This window comes from Bufo bufo, chromosome 1 (genome assembly GCF_905171765.1).
Source record: "Bufo bufo chromosome 1, aBufBuf1.1, whole genome shotgun sequence".
Lineage (NCBI taxonomy): Eukaryota > Metazoa > Chordata > Amphibia > Anura > Bufonidae > Bufo > Bufo bufo.
The window spans coordinates 561,491,299-561,509,130 of NC_053389.1; the positions used below are offsets into that span (position 1 = coordinate 561,491,299).

At 43.4% G+C, this 17,832-nt stretch overlaps 1 protein-coding gene across 1 annotated transcript in view; it reads right to left on the reverse strand.

The window, feature by feature from the left end:
• CACNA2D1 (calcium voltage-gated channel auxiliary subunit alpha2delta 1) overlaps window positions 1–17,832 on the reverse strand; it is a 1,018,968-nt gene that overhangs the window by 282,250 nt on the left and 718,886 nt on the right. Inside the window, 1 exon segment of the mRNA XM_040413129.1 lies at window positions 2,283–2,414. Coding sequence (XP_040269063.1) covers window positions 2,283–2,414 — 132 coding nt within the window.

Sequence of the window (17,832 nt, forward strand, 5' to 3'; positions counted from 1 at the left end):
CATTAAACTCAGAGATACAAATTGTATTTTTATTATGATTATAGACCCTAAACCTCTTAAAATGTCAGCTGAACCAGCTATTTTGCCTAATTCCTGGCTAAAATTCTGGAATTCTCTTTGTATAGAAAGTAAATCATTATGAGCCAAATCAATGGTGCCAAGATGCACTAAAATATCAAATTCACTATCCTTAGTAGAAATATGGCTCTTGTCCCTACTGACAATGGTACCTTGATGACATCTCACCTCCTTCATCTGCACTAACTCTACCCATCTAATGGTTGAATAGCCAACAAGAAGATGTCCTCTCTTCCTGATCATTCTTGATCTTGCAAGACAATCTTTCCCTTAGAAGTCACATTATCCTCCACATGGTGAGCCCTATTTGAACCACCAACAATGTCACCTTCTATGTCAGAAAGTACACTATAGGAAATATATAATATATATAATACATAAAATTAGCATTTTTATTCTCCACAACTTGCAACCTCACAGAACCAACAGCTGTTCACTTTTCCTTTTTCCTCTGAGGTCTTTGGGGGATAGGTGGTTGTTTGCTGGACTGCTTCACAGGCATTGAATCATGCCAGGCATCCTTATGAATGATTACTGGAATTATTCAGTAAAGTAAGTACTCACCAAATATCTCCTGCAAGCTCCTGCTGTTTTCAAACTACTTCAGTCTAGCTGCACTTATGTCGCGTTGCACTTACCAGAATAAACTCAGCACAGGTAGGAAGATATCAGGAACATGGTAGGTAGGGGTTGCTGGTCATACATTTTGCATTTAGTATATCCAAATTACACCTCATAATAAATATGTCAACCACCAGTGCAGAGGGATAAAGACTGGCGTCTAAATCGCCCGTCTAATAAATGTCCCCCAATGTGTCTGACATAAGAGACCAATAATAGAAATGTATATGCCTAGTTAAAAAATAAATCATAAGTGGATTGAAAATGAAGGTAAACTATAATATGGCATGGTATAAAGAAAGACTGATATTTCTGCCTTTTGCAGTCCTGTATTTGAATCAACCTGCATCAAAAACATTATGTGTGATTTCAGCCTGATTTTCTCTACTGAAAGCCACCCCCATGTTACTTAATATCACTTAATAGTTTGCAGACATAATTGAGATTTGGGAACAGAAAGAGAAGTAACAACAAAAAGATGAACAGACAGCTATCACCAATCTCCATAAATGACATATACTATAATAACAACTGCATTGGAGCTAAATGATCAATAGACCTGAAAATTACTTTGTACAACAGATTTACTGAAAACACTTGACATTGACATTCATGCCAAGAATGGGGAGCATGGTCATCTACGTCAGTGTTCTTCAACTCCAGTCCACAGGGCCCATCTGCCAGTCATAATTTGAGAGTATCCCATAGAATGAATACATGTGGTAAGTCCTGATGCACCAACACTAATTATATGACTTGCTCAATACTAAGAGTACTTTCACACTTGCGTTGTGGGGATCCGGCAGGCAGTTCAGTTGCCTGGAACTGCCTGCAGGATCCGGAAATCTGTATGCAAACGGATATCATTTGTAGAGGGATCTGGATGCGGATCCGTCTGACAAATGCATTGAAATTCCGGATCCGTCTCTCCGGTGTCTTCTGGAAAAACGGATCCGGTATTAATTTTTTCCGCATTTTTAAAGGTCTGCGCATGCGCAGACTAGGAAACCGGATCAGTTTTGCCGGTACCAGATCCGGCATTAATACATTTGATAGGCAAGTGCTCCGGAATTTTGTCCGGAGAAAATACAGCAGCATGTTGCAGTATTTTCTTCGGCCACATACCGTAAAAGGGATTGAACTGAAGACATCCTGATGCATACTGAACGGAATGCTTTCCATTCAAAATGCATTAGGATAAAACGGAAGCGTTTTTTTTTTCCGGTATTGAGCCCCCTAGGACGGAACTCAATACCAGATAAGAGAAACGCTAGTGTGAAAGTACCCTAAGGAAATAAAAAAATTTAAAAAATGAACAGCAGGTTGGCCCTGAGGACTGGAGTTGAGAAATACTGATCTATGTGACTTCCTACCAGCTTCTTCTCACCTGGCTCGACTTAATTGACAGGTCTCACCTGAATATAGGGAGAGAGCCATGACCAATCCTGGCCCTTTTTAAAACGATGTTTTCTATGAAAAGCCATACCATTTCAAAATAAAACTGTCTTTTGAGAAAGTTTGTCAATATGTCAATTTCCTGACAGGTTGCTGATCCATTAAATAATATTTTTGGTATTATTTACCTGGGTAATACCTGGCCAGTCCAGTTGCACTTCCAAACACTTGCCACAGAAGGGTTTTATCTTCATTATAGTTTTCCTTAAACACTTCATCCAATGCAGCCGTCCAGTTAAGCTCATTTAACACGATTGCAGCTGGAAAAGACAGGGAAATGGTTTGCGACTGTTTTATTAAATCTCCATAATTACCAATATTATAGTTTCTATGGCAAAATAAATAAGTTAATTGGAAGACATCAACATAAGAGTTAGCAATAGGTTCCAATAAAAAAAAAAACTATATAAAAAGAACACAAAAAAGATAATGTAGAACAGTGATATTATTAGCCTTTTAAAGCTGATTGGGGAATAGCTTCCCAACACAGTGCTCATTAATGTAACTTAACAAGATTTTCATGTTTATGGAAGTGCTAACTTAGAAAAATCAGTTATGTGTGCATGAATATTCATTCAGTGGGTCAATAGCACAGTGACCCTGAGCTATGATAAAATTCATATTCAGAGGCATGAACAAATTATTGCTTTGTGGTCAGATACCTGAAAATGGAGAGTTACAAAAGTCCAAGTTATTCTTATTATAGTGACTGAGGGCAATAATGTGCTTGCATATCTAGTTTGATAGCCAGCACCGTTGACACTGTAAGGCCCCTTTCACACAGGCGAGTTTTCCGCGCGGGTGCAATGCGTGAGTTCAACGCATTGCACCCGTACTGAATCCGGACCCATTCATTTCTATGGGGCTGTTCACATGAGCGGTGATTTTTACGCATCACTTGTGCGTTTGAGTGAAAATTGCAGCAAGCTCTATATTCTGCGTTTTTCACGCAACGCAGGCCCCATAGAAGTGAATGGGGTTGCGTGAAAATCGCAAGCATCCGCAAGCAAGTGCGGATGTGGTGCGATTTTCACGCACGGTTGCTAGGAGACGATCGGGATGGGGACATGGTTATTAGTGAAAATTATAGCATTCTTCCTAGCTGGAGACAGACAAGCCATAGCCAGCCCTGGTTGCCGCTTCACTGTGTTGCAGTTCCCTGCATAGTGGTGTTCTGGGTCCCTTCATTTTTGGGATTGCAGAGTTGCCAAGGATACTAGGAATGTTTTACAGTATTTCATTGATTTATGATGTTACTGTATGTGCAGCAGAGTAGAAATTGATAATGCAAAATAAAATTAAAGTGTATATTCCCTTAAAAGCAAATCAACACTATTCCTTAAATCATATGAAAAAATATAAAAATATAGCAATAAACATACTGTATCTGGTTAGAATATTTCATAGTTGTATGTTAGTTTTCTGTCACTCAAAACTGTCAAAATTTGTTGCAAACCCTGTTTTGCACAAAAAATAGTGATTTATTTTATTTTATTTTTTTACCTTTTTACAACACCCTCTTCACTTTAAAAAAAAAGTGGGAGAAGCATCAGCAGGAGAGGGAGGGTCATAGGAAGGACCTCATGGCCCAACACATTTACCAATATGTAAGCCAGAAAACTGGCTCCAGCTCCTTGCAAGTATACCGTAGATTTAATTTTCCAGCACATGGACGGACCTCCCAAGGGTGCATCACAATTATTAAAAGGGGTTGTCTCGCTGACATTTATTATGTAGAGAAAGTTAATGCAAGCCACTTACTAATGTATTGTGATTGTCCATATTGTCTCCTTTGCTGGCTTGATTTATTTTTCCATCACATTATATACTGCTTCTATCCAGAGATTACGACCACCCTACAATCCAGCAGTGGTGGTCGTGCTTACACATTATAGGAAAAATGGCTGGCACTCCCGTGGTCCCAGTCACCAGACAGAGCGGCACTGTTCCTTATAGCGTGAAAACACGACCACCGCTGTTGGTTTGCAGGGTGGTCATAACCCCTGGATACAAGAAGTTTATGATGTGATGAAAAAATTAATCAAATCAGCAAAGGAAGCAATATAGACAATCACATTACATTAGTAACTACCTTTTATTACCTTTGTCTAAATGATAAATGCTATTTACTGATGTGAGACAACCGCTTTAAGAGGCTAGTGCCTGTTACTAATTCAGGCGCATTGTATGCCCGAAAGTTTCTTTATTGAGACTGACATGTGGTGGTATCAATTGAGCTTGTAAACTACTCTGTCCTACCACATGCAGTGTTTGGCAGAGGAGGAGGGTACTGCTCCACGTTGCAAGATATGAAAGATGAATACTGTCGTTTCCAGATTTCAATGGATTAAGGGACTTCAGACAGGGTAACCCTTGATGCGCTGAAATCTGGAAATCCCAATATGCGTGGGGTCACATCTGCGTTCTGGATTTTGTTATGGCTTTCCCTTATAAAATGGTTATAACGGAAAATAACAGAATCCATAAGACGGAAGGACGGATCCGTTATGCTGCCCATAGACTTGTATCATGACGGAATGTGAAACGGTAGCCTTTAAAAGGCATTCCATTTTGCTTTCCGTCTTAATAGAAGTCTTTGGAGAAGCATAATGGATCCGTCTGGTTTCCGTGATGGAGAACGGAGAAAAAGTTCTGTCAACAGGACTTTGTTTTCCGTCTTGCATAACGGGACACAGACGGATCCGTTATGATTCCCCATAGACTTCTATTAAGATGGATCAAAACGAAATGCCTCTAAAGGCTTCCGTTTTGACTTACATCTTATGGATTTCGTTATTTTCCGTTATAACCATTTTATAATCCAGAAATCCAGAACGCAGATGTGAACCCACCCTATATCAGTTTTTTATCCTGACAATAATAAAAGCTAGGTTTTGATATATTTTTTTTCACCTCTTTGCGACTGCAAAAGGTAATTGCAAATATTGCAGACTCTTCCTTTAAGTAAGTGGCCTTCAGCTTTATAAACTCCCACACTTTTTATTGCTAACACTTGTGGTATGAACAAAAGATAAAAAAAAGTCAATCAACTAGCTTACTGATTTCTCTTAAGTGCTGAGATGTTTGTATCCTTGACTTTTCTCTCTGTCTTAGGGCTCATTCAGACAGCTGTATGCTGTCCGCAAAAATGCGGATCCGTTTTTTTGCGGACAGTTCAGCATGTCCGCAAAAAAAGGATTGCATTCCGTTTTTTTGCTGATCCATAGACTTCAATAGGGCCATGTCCTGATTTTCACTGACAATTATAGGACATGTTTCATTTTTTTGCTGAGCTGTGCAATGGAAGAAAAGTGCCCATAGAAGTGAATAGGACAGCATCTAATCCGCAAAAAAATGGATCTGCATTTTTGCGGACAGCATATGTCCGTCTGAATGAGCCCTTAATGACATGGGTCGTGGAAACCTTGATAATCTCTCAAAATCAATACTGCTATGGCACTTTCCAAATAAAAACTAATAAAAACATAATAAATAGAAATGAAAGACTGTTGTTGAAAATGTGTGGTCAAAAGTCAACATGAAATGCATGGAATGCAGCATGAATTTGTATTTCAGAAACCTGGGGGCTATTTTCTGAAACATAAAAACAAGTTTTATGGAACAGCTACAAACTATAACTATTGCATGTTATACTAATAATCTAATGAGCAATATAGCCTACAGTATTAGGAAATTATGGAAAATAATAAAATACATTTAGAAAAGTATAGACGCAAATGGTATAATATTTTCAACCAACAAAATGGAAATATGAGTCAAGGCTGGTGGAAGTAGGTGGAAACCCCTGGTTCAAGAATTTGGCAGGCACAAATAGGAGAGGTAGTCTTGCATCTATAGGAGTTATGGAGTCTGCCAGGATCTCTTAAACATGGAGAATATGCAAGACCACCTCTCTACCTCTTCTTGGCTATACAAGATCACTGAATGTGGCATAAGCCCCTGAAGAGCTGGAGCAGAGGATGGGAGTGGTGTTGGCTCTGGCTGCAAGTAGAGTTGAGCGAACACCTGGATGTTCGGGTTCGAGAAGTTCGGCCGAACTTCCCGGAAATGTTCGGGTTCGGGATCCGAACCCGAACCGAACTTCGTCCCAAACCCGAACCCTATTGAAGTCAATGGAGACCCGAACTTTTGGGCACTAAAAAGGCTGTAAAACAGCCCAGGAAAAAGCTAGAGGGCTGCAAAAGGCAGCAACATGTAGGTAAATCCCCTGCAAACAAATGTGGATAGGGAAATTAATTAAAATAAAAATAAAAAAAATAAAAATGACCCAATATCAATTGGACAGAGGTCCCATAGCAGAGAATCTGGCTTCACGTCAGCAGAGAATCAGTCTCTTCATGCCATAGCAAAGAATCTGGCTTCATGTCAGCAGAGAATCAGTCTCTTCATGCCATAGCAGAGAATCTGGCTTCATGTCACCCACCACTGGAAGAGGCCACTGTCACACATTTAGGCCCCGGCACCCAGACAGAGGAGAGCGGTCCCGTAACAGAGAATCTGGCCTTATGTCAGCGCAGAATCTGTCTTCATGTCATAGCAGAGAATCAGGCTTCACGTCACCCACCACTGGAACAGGCCACTGTCACACATTTAGGCCCAGGCACCCAGGCAGAGGAGAGAGGTCCCGTAACAGAGAATCTGGCCTTATGTCAGCGCAGAATCTGTCTTCATGTCATAGCAGAGAATCAGGCTTCACGTCACCCACCACTGGAACAGGCCACTGTCACATATTTAGGCCCAGGCACCCAGACAGAGGAGAGAGGTCTCGTAACAGAGAATCTGGCCTTATGTCAGCGCAGAATCTGTCTTCATGTCATAGCAGAGAATCAGGCTTCACGTCACCCACCACTGGAACAGGCCACTGTCACACATTTAGGCCCAGGTACCCAGGCAGAGGAGAGAGGTCCCGTAACAGAGAATCTGGCCTTATGTCAGCGCAGAATCTGTCTTCATGTCATAGCAGAGAATCAGGCTTAACGTCACCCACCACTGGAACAGGCCACTGTCACACATTTAGGCCCAGGCACCCAGGCAGAGGAGAGAGGTCCCGTAACAGAGAATCTGGCCTTATGTCAGCGCAGAATCTGTCTTCATGTCATAGCAGAGAATCAGGCTTCACGTCACCCACCAGTGGAACAGGCCACTGTCACACATTTAGGCCCAGGCACCCAGGCACAGGAGAGAGGTCCCGTAACAGAGAATCTGGCCTTATGTCAGCGCAGAATCTGTCTTCATGTCATAGCAGAGAATCAGGCTTCACGTCACCCACCACTGGAACAGGCCACTGTCACACATTTAGGCCCAGGAACCCAGGCAGAGAAGAGAGGTCCCGTAACAGAGAATCTGGAATTATGTCAGCGCAGAATCTGTCTTCATGTCATAGCAGAGAATCAGGCTTCACGTCACCCACCACTAGAACAGGCCACTGTCACATATTTAGGCCCAGGCACCCAGGCAGAGGAGAGAGGTCGCGTAACAGAGAATCTGGCTTCATGTCAGCGCAGAATAAGTCTTCATGTCATAGCAGAGAATCAGGCTTCACGTCACCCACCACTGGAACAGGCCACTGTCACACATTTCGGCCCCGGCACCCAGACAGAGGAGAGGTTCATTCAACTTTGGGTTGCACCGCAATATAATGGTAAAATGAAATTAAAAATAGTATTGAATGAGGAAGTGCCCTGGAGTAGAATAATATATTGTTAAGGGGAGGTAGTTAATATCTAATCTGCACAAGGGATGGACAGGTCCTGTGGGATCCATGCCTGGTTCATTTTTATGAACGTCAGCTTGTCCACATTGGCTGTAGACAGGCGGCTGCGTTTGTCTGTAATGACGCCCCCTGCCGTGCTGAATACACGTTCAGACAAAACGCTGGCCGCCGGGCAGGCCAGCACCTCCAAGGCATAAAAGGCTAGCTCTGGCCACGTGGACAATTTGGAGACCCAGAAGTTGAATGGGGCCGAACCATCAGTCAGTACGTGGAGGGGTGTGCACAGGTACTGTTCCACCATGTTAGTGAAATGTTGCCTCCTGCTAACACGTTCCGTATCAGGTGGTGGTGCAGTTAGCTGTGGCGTGGTGACAAAACTTTTCCACATCTCTGCCATGCTAACCCTGCCCTCAGAGGAGCTGCCCGTGACACAGCTGCGTTGGCGACCTCTTGCTCCTCCTCTGCCTTCGCCTTGGGCTTCCACTGGTTCCCCTGTGACATTTGGGAATGCTCTCAGTAGCGCGTCTACCAACGTGCGCTTGTACTCGCGCATCTTCCTATCACGCTCCAGTGTAGGAAGTAAGGTGGGCACATTGTCTTTGTACCGGGGATCCAGCAGGGTGGCAACCCAGTAGTCCGCACACGTTAAAATGTGGGCAACTCTGCTGTCGTTGCGCAGGCACTGCAGCATGTAGTCGCTCATGTGTGCCAGGCTGCCCAGAGGTAAGGACAAGCTGTCCTCTGTGGGAGGCATATCGTCATCGTCCTGAGTTTCCCCCCAGCCACGCACCAGTGATGGGCCCGAGCTGCTTTGGGTGCCACCCCGCTGTGAACATGCTTCATCCTCATCCTCCTCCACCTCCTCCTCATCCTCGTCCTCCTCGTCCTCCAGTAGTGGGCCCTGTCTGGCCACATTTGTACCTGGCCTCTGGTGTTGCAAAAAACCTCCCTCTGAGTCACTTCGAAGAGACTGGCCTGAAAGTGCTAAAAATGACCCCTCTTCCTCCTCTTCCTCCTGGGCCACCTCCTCTTCCATTATCGCCCTAAGTGTTTTCTCAAGGAGACATAGAAGTGGTATTGTAACGCTGATAACGGCGTCATCACCACTGGCCATGTTGGTGGAGTACTCGAAACAACGCAACAGGGCACACAGGTCTCGCATGGAGGCCCAGTCATTGGTGGTGAAGTGTGTCTGATCCGCAGTGCGACTGACCCGTGCGTGCTGCAGCTGAAACTCCAATATGGCCTGCTTCTGCTCGCACAGTCTGTCCAGCATATGCAAGGTGGAGTTCCACCTGGTGGGTACGTCGCATATGAGGCGGTGAGCGGGAAGGCCGAAGTTACGCTGTAGCGCAGACAGGCGAGCAGCGGCAGGGTGTGAACGCCGGAAGCGCGAACAGACGGCCCGCACTTTATGCAGCAGCTCTGACATGTCGGGGTAGTTGCGAATGAACTTCTGCACCACCAAATTCAGCACATGCACCAGGCAAGGGATGTGCGTCAAACCGGCTAGTCCCAGAGCTGCAACGAGATTTCGCCCATTATCGCACACCACCAGGCCGGGCTTGAGGCTCACCGGCAGCAACCACTCATCGGTCTGTTGTTCTATACCCCGCCACAACTCCTGCGCGGTGTGGGGCCTGTCCCCCAAACATATGAGTTTCAGAATGGCCTGCTGACGTTTACCCCGGGCTGTGCTGAAGTTGGTGGTGAAGGTGTGTGGCTGACTGGATGAGCAGGTGGAAGAAGAGGAGGAGGAAGCTGAGTAGGAGGAGGAGGAGACAGGAGGCAAAGAATGTTGCCCTGCGATCCTTGGCGGCGGAAAGACGTGCGCCAAACAGCTCTCCGCCTGGGGCCCAGCCGCCACTACATTTACCCAGTGTGCAGTTAGGGAGATATAGCGTCCCTGGCCGTGCTTACTAGTCCACGTATCTGTGGTTAGGTGGACCTTGCCACAGATGGCGTTGCGCAGTGCACACTTGATTTTATAGGGCACTTGTTTGTGCAGGGAAGGCACGGCTCTCTTGGAGAAGTAGTGGAGGCTGGGAACAACATACTGTGGGACAGCAAGTGACATGAGCTGTTTGAAGCTGTGTGTGTCCACCAGCCTAAATGACAGCATTTCATAGGCCAGTAGTTTAGAAATGCTGGCATTCAGGGCCAGGGATCGAGGGTGGCTAGGTGGGAATTTACGCTTTCTCTCAAATGTTTGTGAGATGGAGAGCTGAACGCTGCCGTGTGACATGGTTGACATGCTTGGTGACGCAGGTGGTGGTGTTGGTGGTACATCCCATGTTTGCTGGGCGGCAGGTGCCAACGTTCCTCCAGAGGCAGAGGAAGAGGCCGAGGCGGCGGCAGCAGCAGCAGAAGAGGCCGAGGCGGCGGCAGCAGCAGAAGAGGCCAAGGTGGCAGCAGCAGAAGAGGCAGCAGGGGGAGCCTGAGTGACTTCCTTGTTTTTAAGGTGTTTACTCCACTGCAGTTCATGCTTTGCATGCAGGTGCCTGGTCATGCAGGTTGTGCTAAGGTTCAGAACGTTAATGCCTCGCTTCAGGCTCTGATGGCACAGCGTGCAAACCACTCGGGTCTTGTCGTCAGCACATTGTTTGAAGAAGTGCCATGCCAGGGAACTCCTTGAAGCTGCCTTTGGGGTGCTCGGTCCCAGATGGCAGCGGTCAGTAGCAGGCGGAGTCTCTTGGCGGCGGGTGTTCTGATTTTGCCCACTGCTCCCTCTTTTGCTACGCTGTTGGCTCGGTCTCACCACTACCTCTTCCTCCGAACTCTGAAAGTCAGTGGCACGACCTTCATTCCATGTGGGGTCTAGAACCTCATCGTCCCCTGCATCGTCTTCCACCCAGTCTTGATCCCTGACCTCCTGTTCAGTCTGCACACTGCAGAAAGACGCAGCAGTTGGCACCTGTGTTTCGTCAACATCAGAGACGTGCTGAGGTGGTATTCCCATGTCCTCATAATCAGGAAACATAAGTGGTTGTGCGTTAGTGCATTCTATCTCTTCCACCCCTGGTGAAGAGCTAGGTGGATGCCCTTGGGAAACCCTGGCAGCAGAGTCTTCAAACAGCATAAGAGACTGCTGCATAACTTGAGGCTCAGACAGTTTCCCTGATATGCATGAGGGTGATGTGACAGACTGATGGGCTTGGTTTTCATGCGCCATCTGTGCGTTTTCTGCAGATGACTGGGTGGGAGATAATGTGAACGTGCTGGATGCACTGTCGGCCACCCAATTGACTAATGCCTGTACCTGCTCAGGCCTTACCATCCTTAGAACGGCATTGGGCCCCACCAAATATGGCTGTAAATTCTGGCGGCTACTGGGACCTGAGGTAGTTGGTACACTAGAACGTGTGGCTGTGGCAGAACGTCCACGTCCTCTCCCAGCACCAGAGGGTCCACTAACACCACCACGACCATGTCCGCGTCCCTTATTAGATGTTTTCCTCATTGTTCCCGTTCACCACAATTTTGAGAATGCCAAATTTGGGAATAGTTTTTCAACCCAGAACAAAAAGTGTGCTTTTACGGTCACTACAAATAACTTGACCAGCTAAAACAGTACAGATTTGGTTGAATAGAAATGTGAGGCCTGTTTTTTTTTGCGCTGTGTGACAGGTATAGGTTTAATCACAGAATTAGACTTCTATCTGCACGGTAGCGTGTGTCTTAGGTTTTTCTGAATGACACTATCAGCACCTTCAATGTAAGATATCCTTTTTGGGATAGATTTCAAGTAGGCCTCATATACCAGAAACTAGTTATTTTGAGAATGCCAAATTTGGGAATAGTTTTTCAACCCAGAACAAAAAGTCTGCTTTTACGGTCACTACAAATAACTTGACCAGCTAAAACAGTACAGATTTGGTTGAATAGAAATGTGAGGCCTGTTTTTTTTTTGCGCTGTGTGACAGGTATAGGTTTAATCACAGAATTAGACTTCTATCTGCACGGTAGCGTGTGTCTTAGGTTTTTCTGAATGACACTATCAGCACCTTTAATGTAAGATATCCTTTTTGGGATAGATTTCAAGTAGGCCTCATATACCAGAAACTAGTTATTTTGAGAATGGCAAATTTGGGAATAGTTTTTCAACCCAGAACAAAAAGTGTGCTTTTACGGTCACTACAAATAACTTGACCAGCTAAAACAGTACAGATTTGGCTGAATAGAAATGTGAGGCCTGTTTTTTTTTTGCGCTGTGTGACAGGTATAGGTTTAATCACAGAATTAGACTTCTATCTGCAAGGTAGCGTGTGTCTTAGGTTTTTCTGAATGACACTATCAGCACCTTCAATGTAAGATATCCTTTTTGGGATAGATTTCAAGTAGGCCTCATATACCAGAAACTAGTTATTTTGAGAATGGCAAATTTGGGAATAGTTTTTCAACCCAGAACAAAAAGTCTGCTTTTACGGTCACTACAAATAACTTGACCAGCTAAAACACTACAGATTTGGTTGAATAGAAATGTCAGGCCTGTTTTTTTTTTTTGCGCTATGTGACAGGTATAGGTTTAATCACAGAATTAGACTTCTATCTGCACGGTATCGTGTGTCTTAGTTTTTTCTGAATGACACTATCAGCACCTTGAATGTAAGATATCCTTTTTGGGATAGATTTCAAGTAGGCCTCATATACCAGAAACTAGTTATTTTGAGAATGGCAAATTTGGGAATAGTTTTTCAACCCAGAATAAAAAGTCTGCTTTTACGGTCACTACAAATAACTTGACCAGCTAAAACAGTACAGATTTGGTTGAATAGAAATGTCAGGTCTATTTTTTAGGCGCTGGGTGACAGGCTCAACTTCCCCCTGATGTAGTATATGGCCAAAAAATAACCACACTGTTGATGGTTAATTGCACTTGGGTGACACAGGCTCAGCCTGCACCAGATGTAGTATATGGCCAAAAAATAACCAGACTGTTGATGGTTAAATGCACTTCGGTGACACAGGCTCAGCCTGCTGCTGATGTAGTATATGGCCAAAAAATAACCAGACTGTTGATGGTTAAATGCACTTCGGTGACACAGGCTCAGCCTGCAGCTGATGTAGGATATAGCACAAAATAACCACACTATTGATGGTTAAATACACTTGGTGATAGCTTGTGCTGGCGCACCACAAGTCACAAAATGGCCGCCGATCACCCCAGAAAAAAAGTGATCTAAAAACGCTCTGGGCAGCCTCAAAAAAGTGAGCAAGTCAATATTAGCACTTCAATGATCCACAGCTGCAGATCGATCACAGAATGAAGTCTTTTGGAAGAGTTAATCTGCCTAATCTCGCCCTAACATCGCAGTTGCAACCTCTCCCTATGCTTGAATCAGCAGATTGACGTGCAGCGCAACGTGACCCAAGCTTATATAGAGGCTGGGTCACATGCTGCACTGGCCAATCACAGCCATGCCAATAGTAGGCAAGGCTGTGATGGCCTCTTGGGGCAAGTAGTATGACGCTTGTTGATTGGCTGCTTTGCAGCCTTTCAAAAAACGCCAAGAAAGCGCCGAACACTGAACCCGAACCCGGACTTTTACGAAAATGTTCGGGTTCGGGTCACGGACACTACAAAATTCGGTACGAACCCGAACTATTCAGTTCGGGTTCGCTCATCCCTAGCTGCAAGTATATCACAGTGGCTCTCCTCACACATTTTTTCTCTAGGGCCAGGTCAGTGAAAAGAAGGTGCACCATTTCTTCCCTTGGGGCACACACTGATGTTGGGTTACTGCAAATGGACATGGGGGTGGGTTGGTAATGGGAGCTCATGAGGTCGTCATGTTGGCCCCATGTGCCCTTCCTGTAATCTGGCCTTCAGATCAGTATATATATATAACAGCCCCTGAGATCTGAACAGTGTCACTGTTTCCCCCTAGCTTACTGTATCTTTTTCACAAGGCTGTTTGCCATGAATGACTCAAAGAAAATTCAGTAATGAGTCATGGCAAAGTCAAACCTTAAGGCCCCTTTCACACGGGTGAGTATTCCACGCGGGTGCAATGCGGGAGTTGAACGCATTGCACCCGCACTGAATCCCGACCTATTCATTTCTATGGGGCTGTGCACACGAGCGGTGATTTTCACGCATCACTTGTGCGTTGCATGTTCCTCTTTGTGCGTTTTTCACGTAACGCAGGCCCCATAGAAATGAATGGGGTTGCGTGAAAATCGCAAGCATCCGCAAGCAAGTGCGGATGCGGTGCGATTTTCACGCACGGTTGCTAGGTGACGATCGGGATGGGGACCCGATCATTATTATTTTCTCTTATAACATGGTTATAAGGGATAATAATACCATTCTGAATACAGAATGCAAAGTAAAATAGGGCTGGAGGGGTTAAAAATAAAATAATAAGAATTTTTTAACTCACCTTAATCCACTTGTTTGCGCAGCCGGCATCTCTTCTGTCTTCATCTGTGAGCAATAGGACCTTTGATGACGTCACTGCGTTCATCACATGGTCCGCGTTCCTACTCGCGCGGGTTTGCCGCAATGCACCGGGACGCATCCGGACCTAATCCGGACATGCTCGTCTGCAAGGGGCCTAATAAATAATGTTTTGCTGTTTTAATGTCTTGATAACCTATTAACTACTCTGTCTAATATGCGGCTTATTTAAAATGCTGTAAACTATATTCTGCACATCTTATTTTTGCATTTTTATTTTTAGAAACATGACATTCTGTGAACTTTCTAGGACTAGTGAAGGGTTCATTATAATGCTCTGATAAGACAATTGGACATAATGTTTTAAACCGTGATAAGTAATGTCCTCTTGCTAAATGGCTTTAAAAGGGTTTTCCAAGCTCATGATACTGATTATCTATCCTCAGAATAGGTCATTTATATCTGATCAGTGAAAGTCTGACATCCTGTACCCCCACAATCAGCTGATCCCAGCAACTTCAGGTACGGTAACAGCTCTGTCCAAAAATAAGTGGCTGTGCTGGGTTACGGAAGCTCATCTACCACTGAAATGAATGGGAGCTGAGCTGCCATAACCTGCCATGCCCCCTACACTTTGAATAGTGATTTCTTCACCTTGTCACATATTACTCACCCCAAAAATCCAAACAGGGAGGAGGGTTAAGGATGGGGAAACTGCTACAGTATTTCTCCAACGCATTGTCTGGTCAAGGAGAAGTGCCCACAACTATTTTGGGGTTCATAAAACATAAACAATATTTTTTTTCTTTATCTAAGCATTACACAACTAATAACTTTTATTTTTTCATTGGCATATGGATATGAGGTCTTGTTTCATTTTTGTGGTAGTTAGTACATACAGGTGGAACTCGAAAAATTTGAATATCATGCAAAGTTTATTTATTTCAGTAATGCAACTTAAAATGTGAAACTAACATATGAGATAGACTCATTACATGCAAAGTGAGATATTTCTAAGCGTTTATTTGTTATAATTTGGATGATTATGGCTTATAGCTTATGAAACCCCAAGGTCACAATTTTGAGGTACCCTTTGCTCAGGGGGTATGGATTAATTAGCTGACTAGAGTGTGACACTTTGAGCCTAAAATATTGAACCTTTTCACAAAATTTTAATTTTAAACTGCATTAATGCAGTTCCTTTTAATTTGCATTACTGAAATAAATGGACTTTTGCACGATATTCAAATTGTTCGAGTTTCACCTGTATATGATTATAAATGACAATTTAGAGCATGCATACAATAGCTTCAATATTTCAAAGACCCTTTAGACCCGGGAAATTGTATAATTCAAATAGTCTAGTTTCCTAGACTAGTAAATTCCCGTTTCTGGTCAGCTTAAGACATAACGTTTATTTGGTTTCATTTATTAAAAGTAATATAACATAAAACGGGAGAGCAAAGGAAAACTTTAAAATCCTAGGTATAGCAGGATTCTATAGGCAGAGCTGAGGGTTCAATTCACCCATATATTCTGCCTCCATAACATATATCCATCCACCTTTTGCTTTGTATTTTAGCGGTACGTTTTTTCGCCTTGATGGAATTTATGTTAAGAGGTCACCTAAACAGTCGTTTCCAATCATATATTTTTGTCTTTATCTATCTTTAGCACGACTCTCCACCATTTAAGGTCACGGTTTAGAGGAGTCTGCAGTTACTCCTCGCCGTGACAGAGATCCTGCCTAACCTAATCTAAAATTTCAAGGCTAGAGCTCCCCCAACATGTTTCACCACTGAACGTGGCTTCATCAGGGGAATGGAGCTACTATCAACAAGAATGCTTTTCAAAAGTGTTCTTTTAACCTCTCTGGGTGGGTCATTGGATGTGCTGCAGCCAACCGCTGCTAAAGCATCTTGATTGATGGTCTAATGGCCCAATCTCAGCATTGATTGCTGTATTTTCGTCATATAATCGCGTCTTGCATTCAGCATTGCGAACTACGCGTGCGCCAGAACTTTTAGTTTAAAAATCAGAAGTATGACATTACTGAGCATGCGCCTATACTTAGGCATTTCGGCTAGTCGCATCTTGCATTTAAAACTGTATACTGCGCATGTGCAGAAACTTATACTTTTGTGATTAAAAGATGACATTACTGAGCATGCGCCTATACTTAGGTATTTCAGCTCGCTTTTCATACTTATATATATATAATTTTTTTTTTAAATTACGTCTACGCATGCGCCGGAACTTTTAGTTTAATAATCGGATGTATCACGTTACTGAGCATGCGCCTACACTTAGGCATTTCGGCTATGTTTTCGTCATGTAGTCGCGTCTTGCGTTTAAACCTGTATACTTCGCATGCGCAGAAACTTATAATTTTGTAATCGAAAGATGACATTACTAAGCATGCGCCTATACTTAGGTATTTCAGCTCACTTTTCATACTTATATATATTCGAGGTTACGTCTACACAGAGACTCAGAATTTATTTTCTCCGGAGACATGACGATACTGCGCATGCGTCTAGACTAGTTACATTATTCCTCCACTCATATATGCAGCATATGTGTAGGTACTTTAACATTTTTTATTATACCAGGTATGCATCTGCAGTTGCACATGCGTAGGAGCTATAGTTGTTAAAATCGAAAGATGTCAGTGCTGGGCATGCGCCTATACTTAGGCATTTCGACTCATATTCATACTTATATATTCGGAATTACACATGCGCGGAAACTCTAAATTTCTTTTCATAAAGCCTCCAGGGATTTGGTGGTACAGCCCTTGCGCCTGAACTTAGACTTCAAGTTTTATTGATTCTTCACTAATATGTACGGCGCATGTATAGATATTTTGATGTTTTTAGTAAAGGGTCTAGTTATACTAAACATGCATTTTAATCATAAGTATAGCTACATTGGGCATGCGTCTGAATTTAGAATTTTACTTCTCATCCAACATCCAATTACTAGATACCTATTCTGATCGCAATATGGACTTATCCATCATATGCTTCTTTTGTCATAATGCAAGCAATGTATCCATACTTGATGCTCTTAAAATTTCCTCAAATCACATATTTCTTATTTGATTTGTTTTATTGTATATAAGTATGACAATTCTATTATTCTTTCTGTCTTTCCTCATATTAATATTCCAGGATCCGATTATATGATGTTCAAAAGGTTGAGGACCACTCACCTTTTTTTCTACCAGGTAGGTTATATTTGTTCTTTTTACTTTTTTCATAGCATAGTTGTAATATTAATTTATTTCTTATCAGGTACTCTCCAGTTATTTTATATAAAGGCTGTGAAGGAAAAACCTTCATTAAGGCCTTGTGGACTCATTGTATTCAGTCTGTGAATCCAGCGTGCCTCACTCTGTAACAATTTCTTATCTAAATTCCCCCCTCTTGGTCCTAGGGATATTTTCTCTATGCCCCAGAATCTAAGAACGGAGCTCTTATTGTTATGAAAATATTTTATATGTCTGGCAATTGATGTGTCTTTTCCTGTTTCGATGGTACTG